Here is a 17,396-nt window from a genome sequence, read left to right as displayed (position 1 = left end):
ATAGAATTATGTGATCGTCCCATTTTTGCATGTAAAATGTTTCCTGTCGATTCCAGGTTGTGGACAGAAAACACAGTAGGCTAGTCAACAGCTTAGCCTCCTTCCTCTTCATTAAAACTTCCTGCCTGCTGACTGGTAGGGAGCATAATTGCAAATCTACTACTTTTAGATTTATTCCTGGAAATTACCAGAAGCAAAATACTTGATGTTTCATAGCAAATATATGCACAAAAGTCCAACCAGAATAGTACACAATGAAAAGAAAACATTAGGGGAAGGCCCCAAAGAGAAAGAAAATGCTCTGTGCTGGGGAACGCACTGGGAGGTGATACTCACAGAGATCGGAGGCTAAGCAACTGCTGGAAAGTGTCAACTTTAATTTCGTAGATTTCATTATGTCTTAGGTCACTGAAATGACAGGGTTCCAAAGATTGATTTCAAAATTACTGGTTTCAAAGATTACAGACTTCAGATAACTTTGATAGAGGGATTACCTGCCCTTAATCAAAGGAACACATGAAGTGTATCTATCAAGTGACTGATTTTTGTTTGTTTAAAAAAGAACATTACCATTTACACACTTAAGTATTGTCTCTTTCGAAGGAGCTAGTTTGCTTGGGAGGACGTAAAACCATATTCCAAACATGCAATCATCATTCAAAACACTGGAGGACTCTTCTCCTAGTGCTGCCTTCTGAGCCTTCCTTGGATTCTTTGAGGGTCTTCAGGAGGGTAAATTCTTTACCTTTTACAGATGGATTTGCTTTGTTTTTTTCCCTTAAGCACCCAAAGGCATTGAGAGAAAAACTAAATGTGAAGGAATAGATGGTTAATATTGTTTTGATCAAAACTGAAGTGTGACTATAAAACAACAAGGCTGGCCGGGCGCAGTGGCTCATGCCTGTAATCCCAGCACTTTGGGAGGCTGAGATGGGCAGGTCACAAGGTCAGGAGTTCGAGAGCAGCCTGGCCAACATGGTGAAACCTTGTCTCTACTAAAAATGCAAAAAATTAGCCGGGCATGGTGACGGGTGCCTGTAATCCCAGCTACTCGGGAGGCTGAGGCAGGAGAATTGCTTGAACCCATGAGGCGGAGGTGGCAGTGAGCCGACATCACGCCATGCACTCCAGCCTGGGCAACAGAGCGAGACTCCATCTCGAGAAAAAACAAAAACAAGGCTGATGTTTTGTAGGGGAGGCAATGTTAAGAGAGGAATTCTAAAGGGTTTCATGCATAAGTAGCATCCGTAGCACCTTAAATATGACAAATATGGCCTTCCCCTAAAGTTGACTATTGTGAAACAAACACACCAACAAACCCAAGTCCCCACATATTAAAAAATAACATCACTCATTGGATATGTAAGTTTGGTTGTACTTCTAAAATAAGAAAAATTTCAAAGCCCAAACACACCCAATTCAATAGTACCCTGAGTTAGGCGGAGAAAAAAGCAGATATATAATAAATGTTTTACTAATATTATGATACAGTGCATGAAAAAATAATATTATCTATGTTTCTCAACTTTCTAAGCACACTGCACAGTCACACCTTGTGTGTGTAAGAAGGAAAAGGATCACATGTCTCCCCAGTGAACCACAGGGTAAATGAACCAGTGACCCTGAGAAATGCAAGTTTTGATTCTTGATTTTTGCTAGGTGACTTAGAGACTTCTAGACTTACATTTTCTGAAGCTTTTGGCAGACTGAAAAACTGGGTAAATCTTCTAATAGGTTGTAAGACAGATCTCTGAAAAACAGAAGGTGCAGAAAGGGAAAATCTGTTACAAATAAATCATAAAGAAACATGCTTTGCTCTCCTTTTCCCTCCAAGATGTTATATCTCTCAAAGGCAGACTCTGAACATTTTCAAAGCCCTGACATGGAGCAGGTAGTCACAGGCATTATTGGATTAACCAGTAGATTCAAATGTTCACTGAAATGTAACTGTTATACTTCTTTAATTGATTTAAATAATTTACTTAATGAATTCATTTATATTTTGTTAGTACTTCTCTAAATGCTCTAGCTATTATCTTACTGCAATGAGAACAAATTAAATTAAATAATTGTGCCTATGTCTCTAAGAGCTGCTACATCTCTACAGCTAAGATAAATCATTGTTGTTTCTTTTCTAATCAACTCTTTAAAAAAACCTAACAATTCAAAACATAGCAGGAGCTTTGAAATCAATCACTACAAGAAGGAGGTGGGGAAACGGAATCTAAGAAAATCTTCAGCCAAAATTCAACAAATTACAGAATAACAAAAACATCTGGACATATTTATAGTATAATATAACTAATCTAAAGCAAGCCATCGTAATTTGCAGAAAGCTTGAAAGAAAAGAAAGTTGGTAGATAACGTAACATAGATATATAAGAACAATTTTGTTTCATGTTTTAAAAGTTATCAGCTAATCAACTAACACATTTTCATGCTGTTTCTAATTCTTAAAACCAGATCACCATTATGCAATGGGAAAAATCATACTTTTTCTAAGGGGCTTAAAATTAGTCTTATAATTGATCACTTTATCCTACATTTATTGAATAAATGGGATTTATAAAGGAATAAAGTCCATTTACTCTGCATAAATAGTACAAATGAAGCTGCTTGTAAATCCAAATTTGTAACTTTCTGAAGGTTTGAAAGATACCCCCCCACCGAATACCTCCAAAATCTCACACCTATGCACAAATATACCTGATTATTAATATGGTATGTATTTTTGAAAAGTAGTGAATATAATAAAATGGACACACATATTATCAAAGCTGATAATTGGTTTACTCATCTCTGCAGACTGCAAAGGGGATACTCCTTCATTGTCTACCTGTTAATAGAGGGAACATAAGACCTTCTACATAAAAGCAGAGTGTTGCCTTCTACCTAATGATTTTCATGGCTAACACTGACCAAGCACTTTAAAAAAATTATTTTATTTTTTAAAATTCTGGGGTACGTGTGCAGGATGTACAGGTTTGTTACATAGGTAAACGTGTGCCATGGTGGTCTGCTGCACCTACCAGCCCATCACCTAGGTATTAAGCCCAGGATGCACTAGCTTTTTTCCTTAATGCTTTCCCCCTCCCATCCTCCCACGGCAAGGCCCAGTAAGTGTGGTTTCCCTCCCTGTGTCCATGTGTTCTCATTGTTCAGCTCCCACTTGCAAGTGAGAACTTGCAATGTTTGGTTTCTGTTCCTGCATTAGTTTGCTGAGAATAATGACTTTCAGCTTCATCCATGTTCCTGCAAAGGACATGATCTGATTTCTTCTTATGGCTGCATAGTATTCCATGGTGTATATGTAGCACATTTTATTTATCCAGTCTATCATTGGTGGGCATTTGGGTTGATTCCACATCTTTGCTATTGTGAATAGTGCTTCAATGAACATACATGTGCATGTATCTTTATAATATAATGATTTCTATTCCTTTGGGTATATACCCAGTTATGGGATTGCTGGGTCAAATGGTATTTCTGGTTCTAAATATTTAAGGAATTACCATACTGTCTTCCACAATGGTTGAACTAATTTACATTCCCACCAACAGTGTAAAAGCATTCCTATTTCTCTGCAACCTATTTGTTGTTTCTTGACTTTTTAATAATCACCATTCTGACTGGCGTGAGATGGTATCTCATTGTGGTTTTGACTTGCATTTCTCTAATGATCAGTGATGTTGAACTATTTTTCATGTGTTTGTTGGCTGCATGTATATCTTTTGTTTGAGAAGTGTCTGTTCATATCCTTTGCCCACTTTTTAATGGGGTTGTTTTTTTCTTGTAAATTTGCTTAAGTTCCTTGTAGATTCTGGATATTAGCCCCTTGGCAGATGGATACATTGCAAAATTTTTCTCCCATTCTGTAGGTTGTCTGTTCGCTCTGATGATAGTTTCATTTGCTGTGCAGAAGCTCTTTAGTTTAATTAGATCCCATTTGTCAATTTTTGCTTTTGTTGTAATTCCTTTAGGCGATTTCATCATAAAATCTTGGCTCATGCCTATGTCCTGAATGGTATTGACTAGATTTTCTTCTAGAGTTTTTATATTTTGAATTTTACATTTAAGTCTTCATCCATCTTGAGTTAATTTTTGTATAAGGTGTAAGGAAGGGATCCAGTTTCAATTTTCTGCATATAGCTAGCCAGTTCTCTCAGCACCATTTATTAAACAGGGAATCCTTTGCCCATTGCCAAGCACTTCTTATATAAAGGTACCATGTTTATAGCTTTACTTGAATTATCTGGTTTAATTCCTGTGGCCACCTTATGAGGGAGACACTATAATTCTACCCATACAATATGAAATGACTTGCCTAAGTTGACCAGCTAGTAAGTGGGGAAAGTTACACATAGCCTACAGAATGGGCTAAATAATTCCCATGCACGTGACGCAAAACTAGTCATGTACAGTGAAATTTCCTCATGTAACAAGTACTCAGTGGATGAGTTAGCCAAAGGGGGGAGAGCTCTGAGATCTATACCCCCAGGAGAACATAAAGCACCTTGTACTAGGGGTGAGGCTCATGGGTTCTAGTTTCAACTTCAGCTAATTCTACTTGGTTGATACACTAGCTAAGCATTGGTATCTTTCTCAGTTCTTCTAAATGAGAAGACACCATTTTGCAGGGTCATTGGGAAGAACAAGTGAATATTATAGGTGAAAGTGCTTTGAAAATGGCAAGATCTACTATGAATGTTACGTGTATTCCTCCCGGCTTTTCAAGTTCCAACTCAAGGAAAGAATAATGGTTCCAGGGAAGTGAGAAAGATGATAAAAGTTAACACTGACTGAGAGTTACAGTGTCCCAGGTGCTGCTGTAACTGTTTGACATGTAGTCATTTAATCAGTCCTCATGAGAACCCTCTGAAGGAAGTGGCTACATCTCCTTTTATAGACTGGGAAACTGAGTTCCAGGAGGAATAATAATGTGTTCAAGATCCTGTGCTGGCATATAGAGAGCCTGGATTTGAACCAGAAAAGTTGGCTCCACAGCCTTTGCTTTTAAAGTCATTTTGCCAGTGAGCCTCCATTCATGCAGTTCTAGACCTGAGTGGTTACCACTCATTGTGTGACATAGCAGAGAGAGATGCAGTTTAAACACTGGCTCCTTACTTACTAGCTCCAGTATGTAAAATCCTAATCATATAACTGCGCCAGTTTTCTGGAGAAATGGGGATGATTATACCTGTTCTGGGTGTGGTAGGCAGAATTCTAACATGGCCCCCCAAATTTCTACCACCTGATATACACACACTTTCTCCCAGTTATTCAATCAAATTGATTATATTTGAATTCAAACTTGCTTCTTTCTTGCCTTGTGACTTTAACAAATTAACTTCTCTAATTCTGCTTTCTTATCTGTAGCTGCACTTCATGGGGTGGAGTGGGGTAGAGCGAAGAAAGATTTGCTCTATACTCCCCTCCTTCAGATGTGAATTACTGACTCCAAGGTACCATGTGGTGTCACTGCACCCACATATCATTGAGCAACTGGAGTCTGAAGTGACACGGCAGGCTGGGGCTGGGGAAAGGCAGAATCACAGCAGCAGCCATTCCCGTTCATCTACTTAAAATTCCAAGTGCTGCTAAGTAAAGCTTATGGTGAAATTACAGGCGCTCAACTGCCACAGGTGCCTTCTATGTGAGTGCAGAGCCATGGCAAAAGATTGAGTCCTTTTATTAAGTCCCAACAATGCTTGAGAGGACAATAATTGTGTCGAGTGGAAGTTGAGGGAGAAGGCTGAAAATGGAAGGTCAAAACAAGGCTCCTTGAATCCATGTAAACTACTTTTTTTCATAACACATAGGAAAGGCAGAGGAAAAAAGTCCCAAGTCAATAGAAATAACATATGCAAGCTGTTTAACCATTACAGGAAACATTAGAACATGGCACTGACAACTATACTGGAAGGATGTTTGATCATCTTTATCAAGGATTGTGTGGATCTGATATCTCAGTTTTTGATTTTGGCATCCATACTGGGTGGTTGATCCATTATGTTATTTTGTTCTGCTCTGCAAAGCCTTTAGAGGGGGAAATAAAGTGATTTTGGCCTGTTCATATCTTTTCTGAAAGAAAACATGTGCCAACGGAAAGTCTGCTGGGAGCTTGTTTGGGACTTAGAAAACAAAGAGTACATTACCATTTGTTACCAGGATCATGTCAGAGAGCCTGGACCAAAGAGGGCAAAGGAGGCCTGACCTCCTGCAGACCTGCAAGGAAAGAACTTTCTCCTCTTTTAAAGAGATTATTGAAATCATGTCTGCCATTTCACCCCTAAATGGAAGTTGCCTGTTTACACAACATTATTGCCTTACTGATACGCACAGCACTTGGAGATTAGGTAACTGATTGCAGACGGTTTGAGGAAGAGATGAGATCTGTGCTCCAGTTAAAGTCCTGTTAAAACACAAACCAGACATAATTCTTTCATTCGGGCATCACACAGTGACATATTTTGACTCACTGATGTTAAGACTGATTAAGCTCTAATGGCAGCGTATGTTCTGGGCAAAGTCAAGAGTCTACTCAGTACTTACAGACTCTCCAGGTTTGCAGTTCCAGTTAAATCAGGAAATTCAGTTATTTGTGAGGCACCATTCAGAGTCCTAGAAAGAGGAGTATATGAGTATTACTGGCAGAAGATTCTAGACAGGGGTAATTTTTATTGCCATTTTCAAAGCACTTCAACCTATAATATTCATCTGGTTTTTCACAGCAACCCTGTAGAGGGAAAGTGATCCATAAGAGACATAGAAACTTACAATGTTCTTAGTTCAGGTAAATGTTGAAAAGCAGATCTCCCAACAAACTGGATGGGATTGTCATAGAAATGTCTAAAAGAAACCCAAACAGCAATTAATATCTTAGTATAAAATTTGAAAGATGAATATCTGTTCAAAATTTGAACAAATACAGTAAATGTACTTATGTAATTTTAATTATACTGTATTACATAACATTCCCAATTCCTTGGTTTCAGGCAAGCCTCAAAAGTGTCTTGACTCACAGTATGAGACTTTTGGTAAGGAATCTGTACTATATAAAATTGAAGATTTCTGACAGCAAGGGAGATATGAGTGATAGTTACTAAGGAGAAAAGCAAGTAAACTGAATACTTAACAGTTTCCTCTCCCTCCAACATGTGTAGAATATCCACTGAGTGGCAAAAAGGTAATTCAAAGTACTGGCAATCAGATCATTACTTAAGGAAAGATGAAGTCTATCTATCGATATCTACTGAAGGTTATTATATCTGCTGGTCACCATAACATACACAAGAGACTCATCAAATTACTGGAGAGGAAATGAGCTATTCTGGCATATGTCTAAAATTAGAATTTTCTTGAATTAATTATTGTTTTAAAAGGTGAGACATTATTAGAGCTTAAAAAATATTTTGTTTTACAGATGTTTTCAATGTAATGGTATTTGAACTGCCTGGTCAATGGAGTGCCATATACTTCTTAGCTGAGTCATTCTTCTAGTCCAATTAAACTCAACAAATATTCATTAATGTCTACCACGTTTAAAGTATGAGGGTAGGTATATGAGGATTTAAAGATTTATTCATTAAAAAGCTGTCATTGGGTAACTACTTTGGACCTGGCATTATACTAGATGCTGGGGGTTTGAAGAAGAATGATAAGATGTTCCTGTGGTATAGGAGCCTGGATTCAGTTGGGATAAAACAAATAAATAACAGCATATCACTTTCTACTTAACAAAGCTCTTGCATACCTATATATATATAGGTATGCAAGAGCTTTATATATATATATATATAGCTCAATTGATCCATACAACAACTTTATAAGATTCATATATATATATATATATAGCTCAATTGATCCATGCAACAACTTTATGAGATTCATAGTGTAGATACTATTTTCTTCACTTTTGGAAGAGAAAATTGAGGCTCAGATACCTTGGCAAGCTCATTACCTCCTAGAGCCCCAATTTTCTAATTTGTTAAGCTGAGATAATAATGCTTAGTGGTAGGGTTTGCATAAGAATTAAAAGAGCTAATGCATGTGTAACATTTGAAATAGAACCTGGGATACAGTTGCTACCCAACAAACCTAAATCCTCTTCTGTCCTACCCATTGAGCTCTTCTTTTCTCTTGGGATTAATCAGTAAGAGAAAGAGCTAGAGCTGGAATATGGGCCTTATGATGAAAAATGGAGCTTTCCTCTTGATATCTTATTGGCTCTTAGCTATACCATGTACTTGTATGCATATAATTGTGTTCACATACATGTACATACATATACACACGTATATATACACACATACATATATATACACTTACGTATGTATATATACACATGTATACATATATAGTGTGTGTATATATACATATATGTATATATGTATATATATACAGTGTGTGTATATACATATATGTATGTATATACACACAGTGTGTGTGTATACATATGTATATATGTATATATGTATACACACACATGTATACACACACAGTGTGTGTGTGTATACATATATGTATATATGTATATATATACAGTGTGTGTGTATATACATATATGTGTATATACACACAGTGTGTGTGTATATACAAATATGTGTATATAGTGCGTGTATATATACAAATATGTATATATAGTGCGTGTATATATACAAATATGTATATATAGTGCGTGTATATATACAAATATGTATATATAGTGCGTGTATATATACAAATATGTATATATAGTGTGTGTATATATACAAATATGTATATATAGTGTGTGTGTATATATACAAATATGTATATATGTATATATACACACACACTATATATATACACTCTCTATATATATACACACACACACACACTGGGCAGGTATGAATATACATGCTTGTGTGCATAAGGCAGAAGTATCATAAACAGACATAAGGAGTTTTAGGGTTCTCAGGAGGGAACTCTCTCATATGTTAGGGAGAGATTATAAAAAACTTCAAGAACTGGCATTTGAAATGGGCCCTGAAAGACAGAATTTCAAGAAGCATAGTAAGGGAATGGGATCGTAGGAGCAAAGGAAATAAGAAAAGAGCTTTGTTCCGTGAACATAAACTTAGTCATAACTAAGTTTATGACTTAGGGTGATTGAGGAGAGCTTTGAGGAACTGGTTGACAGGGTTGGCTTAGGCCATGTGTGGCCTTAGGCTGTGAATATCAGGGTGAGGAGTTTGCATTTAGTGTAAATAGACATCTTGAACGCATGTTTCACAGCAGAAGTATCAAGACGGTTGCCGTGCTTCAAGGAAGATGAGCGCCGCCAACGGTGAAGGGAGGGAGGCCAGCCTCATGCAGACCGGTGAAAATCTAGATGTCATGGCTGGCAGAGAGGCTGGTGCAGTGGAGGTCAGGAGGTATGGATAGGATGGGGACTACAGAGGTGGAAATGAGGAGTGGGTAGCCAACTGGACCTGGAAAGCATTCACAGAAATGCGGGCTTTGAAGAGATGGAAACAGATGCAGGAGCAAGAAAAGGAGAGTTTCTGGGAGAAAGTGGTCACCACTGTCAAATAGTGGATAGGAGCTCCAATATATATAGGGTGGGGGTTGGTGCCACTAGTTCCTCAGGGAGTATTAGCATATCAAAAGAGTGATGAAAAACCAGTACTGTGGCTGCAGAAGGAGGAGAAAAGGCAATGTAATTTGCCAACCTCTTAATACGCAAATACTCTCTAATGAGGGCTAATGTTTATTGTCAATGTACTTCAAAACTCTTAGTTTGCCAAAATATTGCCAGAACATTTCAGAAACAATGAACAGTTTTTTTCTTCCGGTTGTCGAGGCTAATTGGGACTCCTGCTCATTTGTGACAATTACCACATGATCCCAGAAAGCCTGTCAATCCAGTTGGCACAGGACCAACATCTGCTGAGAAGTGCCCCTAGAGTCATGTTTAACAGTTGTGCTTAGTCTCCTCCTCTATATTCAGGCTTCTCATTCACAACCTCAGGTTTGATGGTGTCCCAAATCAGCCTCTGAGAGGAGCCTTTTATCTAAGAGCCAGCCTCATACTCAGAACTATATATCATCATTCTACTGTATTAAATGTGAAACAAAATTAGTTACACTTTGTAGTTGTAACTCTATTTTATCCTTTTGTTTGAGACAGGGCTCTGTTGCCCATGATGGACTTTGGAGGCGTGATCATAGTTCACTGTAACCTCCAACTCTTGGGCTCAAGTGATCCTCCTGCATTGGCCTCCCAAAGTGTTAGAATTACAGGCATAAGCCACAGTGCCTGGCCTATTTTATTCTTTTATGGCATATAAATCCTCATATACACCTTTCTAAAACATTATTTATCACTCTAGAATTACATCCTAGTTTGTATAAATGTGAATGTTTGGGCATAATAATGAATGGAGATAGAGGCTTAGCACAAAAGAGTATAAAACCCCTACCATCAATTTAGGCTGGAGTCTATTGCTGTAAAAGACATCCATTTGTATATAATAATCTATATTTCTAGTATACTTGGGTTTAAGTTCAGAATGATTATGCAGACTTGACATTAATGCTCTAAAAATCAGTTTTATTCTTTAGAAAATAGAGGTAATCAAAAGCATTTTACAAGATTATTTTAAAGATACCTAGCACATCTGGAGATACCAATCATAATGTGATCTTCAAAAAAATATTTTATATTATTTCAGTGTTCAGCTAGAACCTGGCAAAATGCATGCATATATACTTTTCTGTATGAACTCTTAGATTGACTGAGACAAAACTCAGGCAAATATAGAATATTCATTGTTTTTAAAAGTATAATATATGCTATATTTCAGGATGGAGAAACGGAAAAGCATTATGGTCACTTACATTGTAATAAGAGAAGGGTTGCCTACAAATGCTTTCTCAGGAATCGACCTGATATTGTTGCTATGAAATCCTCTAGAAAGAGAAAAAAGCATTATAAAAAATCCTGTGTGGGGTAAAATTATTTAATAGAGGCCCCCACCCTGACCACAGTGGCAATAATCAGAACCTTTAGTAACCAGAGGACAATATTAAATTCCTCTATGCATCTTGAAACTTAGATGCCGTTATTTACTCTCTAGGGGATAAAAAAAGTCATGTGCTGTCATCTTAAAAGAGAAATAAAGAATCTGAAAATAATAACTGCACTTCATGGAAACTTACAATCTAATGTTATAAGAAGAAAATCTGTTAATATCCAGTAGAGCATCATTGTATAAAAGCCTGAGAGAGTGGAAACCGTTTTTGGAGAGATTATGATCACTCCTACTGACCCCATTTGAAGCTGGAAGAGAAAATTGACTTAAGCTGCAGTGAAGTAAAGATTTAAGTAGTCTCCTTATGAGGACAAAATTTTCTGACTTGAAGAAAGGTGCCCTGGCTCAGTGAGTCTGTAGTTATAAGCTGACTGTCATCTGTTGTTGTTGATGTTGTCTGAATGGCTGAGAAGCAGGTTCAATGATCTTTGGAGCTTATCTGGGCCTGTGGCTGTATGAGGTGACCCCATGCCATGAAGCCACTGCCCAGCTAAGCCACACATGGGGTTTCCTGAGTCAGAACACCCTAAGGGTTTTTCTTATAAACAAGCTCCTCTGTGACTCCCTTAGCTGTATGTCTTATTTCTCACTGCTAGGGGAATGAGGTTCTGTGTTTATTTTCCTTTCCAAGTGTTAGAACATTACTAACATAGGTTATTTATCTTTTTAGATACGAAAAAGCTAATTAAATTTTATAATCTAAAAGGCAGTATGTGCAAACCAATGGCTGAAATTCAGCTTTTCTTTAGTAAAATTGTGGGGTTTTAGAATTAAATAAGATTCATTAAACATTTACAAATGAAATACAGTTGACCCTTGCACAAAATGGATTTAAACTGCATGGATCCACTTTTCTTTGTTATTGTTGAGACAGAATCTTGTTCTGTCTCCCAGGCCGGAGTGCAGTGGTGCAATCTCGGCTCACTGCCATCCCCGTCCCTCTGGTTCAAAGCAATTCTCGTGCCTCAGCCTCCCAAGAAGCTGGGATTACAGGCATGTGCCACGAGGCCCGGCCAATTTTTGTATTTTTAGTAGAGATGGGGTTTCACCATGTTGGCCAGGCTGGTCTCGAACTCCTGGTCTCAAGTAATCTGCCTGCCTCGGCCTCCCAAAGCATGGCGATTACAGGCATGACCCATTGAGCTGGCCTGCATGGCTCCACTTATATGTGGGTTTTCTTCTGCCTTTGCCACCCCTGAGATAACAAGACAAACATCTCCTCTTCCTCTTCCTCCTCAGCCTCCTCAATGTGAAGATGACAGGGATGAAGGCCTTTATGATGATACACTTCCACTTAATAAATAGTAAATATATTTTCTGTTCCTTAGAATTTTTTAAATAACATTTTCTTTTCTCTAGCTTACTTTATTATAAGAATACAGTACAGAATACATATACAAAATATGTGTTAATAGACTGTTTATATTATTGGTAAGGCTTCTGGCCAACATTAGGCTATTAGTAGTTAAGTTTTTAAGACGTCAAAAGTTATACGTGGATTTTCTACTGTGCAAGGGTTGTTGTCCCTAACCCCTAGTTGTTCAAGGGTCAGCTGCAATGTATGTGAATGCATCTCATACTTTACTAGGCACAGACAGTTTGATTCATCTATTTCTAGACTTATGCAACCCAGAAATGTTCAAGTTCTCAGAAATGCTCAGCAACTAAATTCCATTTAAGTTCTACTACTAAAAATCTACAAACCTATAAAGTATATAAATGTTGGGAGAGTATGTATGGCTTAGAAAAAGAGAAAAGAATATGACTTACAGAAATATATGTATTTCTTTTATATATATGTTAGAAAAACCCAGCATAAATAAAAAATATGATCTGGTATTTGCTAGAGATAGAATCAATTAAAATATATTTCAAGTGTACTTTATCATTATATAAACTTAAAATTTTCTAGCAAGTCATATTATGTAAAACAATCACATGTATTTTTAAATAAATTCACAAAAGGATAAGGTTCTCCCATTAAAATTGTCCTAAATACTTACAGTTCTTTAAGGTTGGAGAGTGTCCTAATTGCAGTGGGGAATTCATCAAGGTTATTGTAATTTAAATCTCTGAAAATGAGTACATAATATTTTCAGTTTTTTGTTTAAAACTTCATATATACTCTATTTACAAGGAAAGTTAACATGCTATTCCAAGGAACCCATATGCCTAATGGAAGTTCTCATTGCTTTTCTTTATGGAAAGAGATTTTCTTGGCTTGCTGCCTACCAACATTCTATAAGTATCTGCGTTAAAATGGTCATTTGACTAATAATGAGAAATTTGAGAGTCAGGACTCAATGGCACTGGGGCGTCTAAAAAAGAAAGGGAGTGTGCAGGAGTATTAACTTCTAAGTAGGAGAGATGTCTCTTTGGCCAGGTGTTGATGGCTAGCTGATGGAGCGCTTCAACTGAACCGGGCTCACTAATTGGCCAGCGTGAATTTGCATTCCTCAGGGCTCCTGGATCACATCCCTTTTCTTGTTCCCTCCTTCAGTCCCTTGTGACATGAAATCTTGCGGGGCTGCTTTGTCCTTGGCTTTCACAGGGTTCCCACATCCCTCCTAGCCTGAAGTCCAGGACGAACCTTGCTTCTGGAGAGGTTTATGTGAGACAGGGTACTCTCAGAAAGGACATTTGGTTTAGAATTTCTTCAAGGACTCACAAATAATTCAGAAATAGGATGTTTTCCTTGATCTGTGCAGCAAAGCTCTATGTTATCCCTCAAGGCCAGAGATGAAGTGGTCAAATTATCTCAAATCATTAGTTTCTGTATCTGTTATAGCACAATTGGCTTTTCAATTTCATTACTCACAAGTGCTTTACGGACTTACTCTACCTTATATCTAGATCTTCGTATGAAAAAGTAATTGCCTCCTGGTCTCTGGGAATGGCAGATTTCCCAGACGACGCAGAAAAACCTTTCGGTCAGGCAATCAGATGTGGTTAGATCGTCCTCTGTGGAGAATTGCTATTTAATTTAAAGAGAGAGATAATTTGACTGAGTTAAACATGAATCAAGGTTCCTACTTGTCTGGCACAAACCATCCTTAAGCTATACTGCAGGCAGGAAATGCATGTCTTTTATAGACATAAATTTTCTTCCTGTTTGTAAATCTCTCCAGATGCTCTGTTTTGATTAAACAAGGATTGGACCCTTATAAATTACTTGGATTTCTAGTAGGGAAAGGAAGAGGCTGGGAATAACCAAATTGCTTATCCTCTGTAGCCCTGGGCAAGGTAGGGGAAGGGGAGACAATAAGACTCACATGAACTTTTCCCTGACATGTTTTGCTCTATGTTATTTACATGCAATCCTGGGTCCTTACCCCAAACATTGAGGAAAAAAAAAAAAAGACTATTTATGGAAATACCCATCAAAGCCCATCTTGTTTTTCATTCCTGTTATTGTTCAAAAGGGCTGGAAGGTGATTTCCATTGCCGAGATTTCTGAGCCCAGCCCTGTGTAGATAAGAGTTCTAATTTTTCCTAGCAGCTGATGGGAACTGCTTGTCTATGCCATTAAGTTGACATAAAGGTCCTGCCTGGACAAGTCCATCTTTGCCACCTAAGAAGAAACACAGGGTGACTTAAATAACCCTGGAAAGAGCTGTTAGTGCTCACAGGCTAGAAGAATATCAACAACACAGGGTCCCTCAGGAAATTAGTAACCCAGATCTGGTTAGAAGCTAAATCGATCATGAACAAATTCCTAAGCTCTGTGTGCAAATGAACAGTGGGCCCCAAGGGCACAGGAGAAGTGGTCTTTGGTCTTTTCCTTTTGCAGTTCTGGTCAGAGCCAGCATTGCAGATTCAGTGACCTGTGTGGTTTATTGCATTTGAGCATTAAAAATGTGAGGGTAGGGATGGTGACATGGCCGCAACTACCCTCCTCTCCCAGCACACTCAGGACCCTCCCTGCCTATCACCTCAGTCTCATCACACCTTTCTCAACAGGGCAATGAAGAGCAGCTCATCCCCCGGGAAAAGCCTGGGGCCCTGGTGTGGCCCACAAGAACCTCTACCTTGGCTCTGTGAGAGTGTCTAGGATGTGGTCCGCTGGCTTGACTCTATTTTTACTATAGGTACCAATTAAGAACTGAACTTTTGACTTGTTCTTTGGAAGTAGTAAATAGTAGCAAACATGGATTTCATAATCAGACTAGAGGAGGAAGCAAATCTCAGTTCTGCTACTGACTAGATATGTAATAACTTTACCTCACTAGAGCCTAAAATGGGATAGTAATATCTGCTCTCATAGGAGGGCTGTAAGAAGTAATTAAAACAATGTATGCCAAATGCTCAGTGCAATATTTGATTATAGATATATTCAATAAATAGTAGCTACTATTACTTTTCACTCTTTTTTCTTTTTTTGAGACAAGGTCTTGCTCTGTCACCCAGGTTGGAGTGCAGTGGCATGATCACAGCTCACTGCAGCCTCAAATTCCTGGGCTCAAGCGATCCTCCCGCATTGGCCTCCCAAGTGTTAGGATTACAGGCATGAGGCACCACGCCCAGTCCCTTTTTCATCTTTTGAATTGCTTTAGCATGAGCCGTCACTGTTTCCTAAAGAGATGCTTGTTCGTCTGAGATTGAAGATGCAGGCATTGGCCTGGCCTGCATCCTCTCATTCAGCAGGGAGTACCAGACTCATGAACAGTGAGCCTGAGTGATCCTTGACAGAGACTACATGTTTCTAAGCAAATAGTCACTGCTTAGTAGAGAACATCTCATTTAATTTATAATGATTCTAACTAATTTATCACTCTCATTAGATTAAAATAAAATCCCAGTTTTATTGTTTAGCTCTGTGGGGGCTGTGTGTGTAAGATAATGCCACTATAAATATCTGTTGAAAGCTTAGGCAATTAACCAAACCAAACAAAGTCTGGCTTTAAGGCTATTTTGATTCTTTCAGAATATTCATGAAAATTCTGAAAAACGGGAAACAAATAAAAGGTCAACTCACAATGTCTCTAGGCTGTGGAGCCCATCAAAGCATTTCTTTCCCAGGGAGTGGATTCTATTGTTATGGAGATGTCTGCAGTAGAACATTACAGATAGTTAGGAAGGCACACTGCACAGAGCACACTTAACATTTTGATAGCTTAAATCCAAAGAAACATATACTGAAGAATGCACTAATTATAAGAAGCCAACGTAAAAAATGGCTATATGCTGCATTCACTCATACCACAGATGATTCTATACCATAGACTTTAAAAGACAGTCACAGTTTTTTACCTTTTAGCTTTGGGACATCAGGGTGTGTATAATAATATGAGCAACATAATTGCTATAAGTAAGTTTGGGTTTCAAGGCTGTTTTTTTTTTTTTTAATTTTTAAGTTCAGGGATGCATGTGCAGGTTTGTTATGTAGGTAAACTTGTGTCATGGGGGTCTATTGTAAAGATTATTTCATCACCCATGTATTAAGCCTAGTACCCATTAGTTACTTTCCTGTTCTTCTCCCTCCTCCCACCCTCCACCCTCTGATAGGCCCCAGTGTGTTTTGTTCCCCTCTGTGTGTCCATGTGTGCTCCCATCATTTAACTCCCACTTCTAAGTGAGAACATTCAGTATTTGGTTTTCTGTTCCTGTGTTAGTTTGCTAAGGGTAATGGCCTCCATCCATGTTCCTGCAAAGGACATGATCTTGTTCTTTTTTATGGCTGCATAGTATTCCATGGTGTATATGTACCACATTTTCTTTATCCAGTCTATCATTGATGGGCATTTCAGCTGATTCCACATCTTTGCTATTGTGAATAGGGCTGCAGTGAACATACACATGCATGTGTTTTTATAATAGAATGATTTCTATTCCTTTGGGTATGTACCCAGTAATGAGATTGCTGGGTCAAATGGTAGTTCTGTCTTTAGGTCTTTGAGGAGTTGCCACACTGTCTTCCACAATGGTTGGACTAATTTACATTCTCAAGGCATATTTGTAAGCACAGTTTGTTCAGCATGGCTTTGGGATATAGGATGTTAAGCAGAGATACTGACCATCATTGACACCTGGAGGATAGATGTAGCAAGCACATTTTCTAATAAAACTGAAGGCCTATAATGGCTACCTTCCCAGGGCGGGGGCACAGGTCAACAGGAAACAACGATTTCAGTCACAGGCAATGGTAATCAGATTTTTCTGCTGCCCAAGGAGATTAGTTATTTTGACACAGTATTAGTGTATATAATTATCATCTTTGGCTCAATTGGTAAGTCAGTTAGGTGAGAGCCAGTGAGAACAGCTGTGCACAACTGAAAACTGGAGCAACTCTCAAAAGGATTTGAGAAAATGGGCTTAAGGAGGATAGGGTGAAAAAGTACAGCT

At 38.2% G+C, this 17,396-nt stretch overlaps 1 protein-coding gene across 2 annotated transcripts in view; it reads right to left on the bottom strand.

Annotated features, from left to right (window-relative positions):
* The window catches only part of LGR5 (leucine rich repeat containing G protein-coupled receptor 5), a 145,962-nt gene that overhangs the window by 12,988 nt on the left and 115,578 nt on the right, over positions 1-17,396 (bottom strand). For both annotated transcript variants that reach the window (XM_054445429.1, XM_063646504.1), the window contains 8 exons: positions 16,030-16,101; positions 13,058-13,126; positions 10,861-10,932; positions 6,778-6,849; positions 6,553-6,621; positions 6,341-6,412; positions 1,685-1,750; positions 337-408 (listed from right to left, as the gene is read on the bottom strand). In XM_054445429.1, coding sequence (XP_054301404.1) covers positions 337-408; positions 1,685-1,750; positions 6,341-6,412; positions 6,553-6,621; positions 6,778-6,849; positions 10,861-10,932; positions 13,058-13,126; positions 16,030-16,101 — 564 coding nt within the window. The remainder of the gene's footprint in view (positions 1-336; positions 409-1,684; positions 1,751-6,340; positions 6,413-6,552; positions 6,622-6,777; positions 6,850-10,860; positions 10,933-13,057; positions 13,127-16,029; positions 16,102-17,396) is intronic.

Source organism: Pongo pygmaeus, chromosome 10 (genome assembly GCF_028885625.2).
Source record: "Pongo pygmaeus isolate AG05252 chromosome 10, NHGRI_mPonPyg2-v2.0_pri, whole genome shotgun sequence".
Taxonomy (NCBI): Eukaryota; Metazoa; Chordata; class Mammalia; order Primates; family Hominidae; genus Pongo; species Pongo pygmaeus.
The sequence above is the reverse complement of the archived record's forward strand: the minus strand, read 5'-3'. Positions and strand labels throughout refer to the sequence as shown.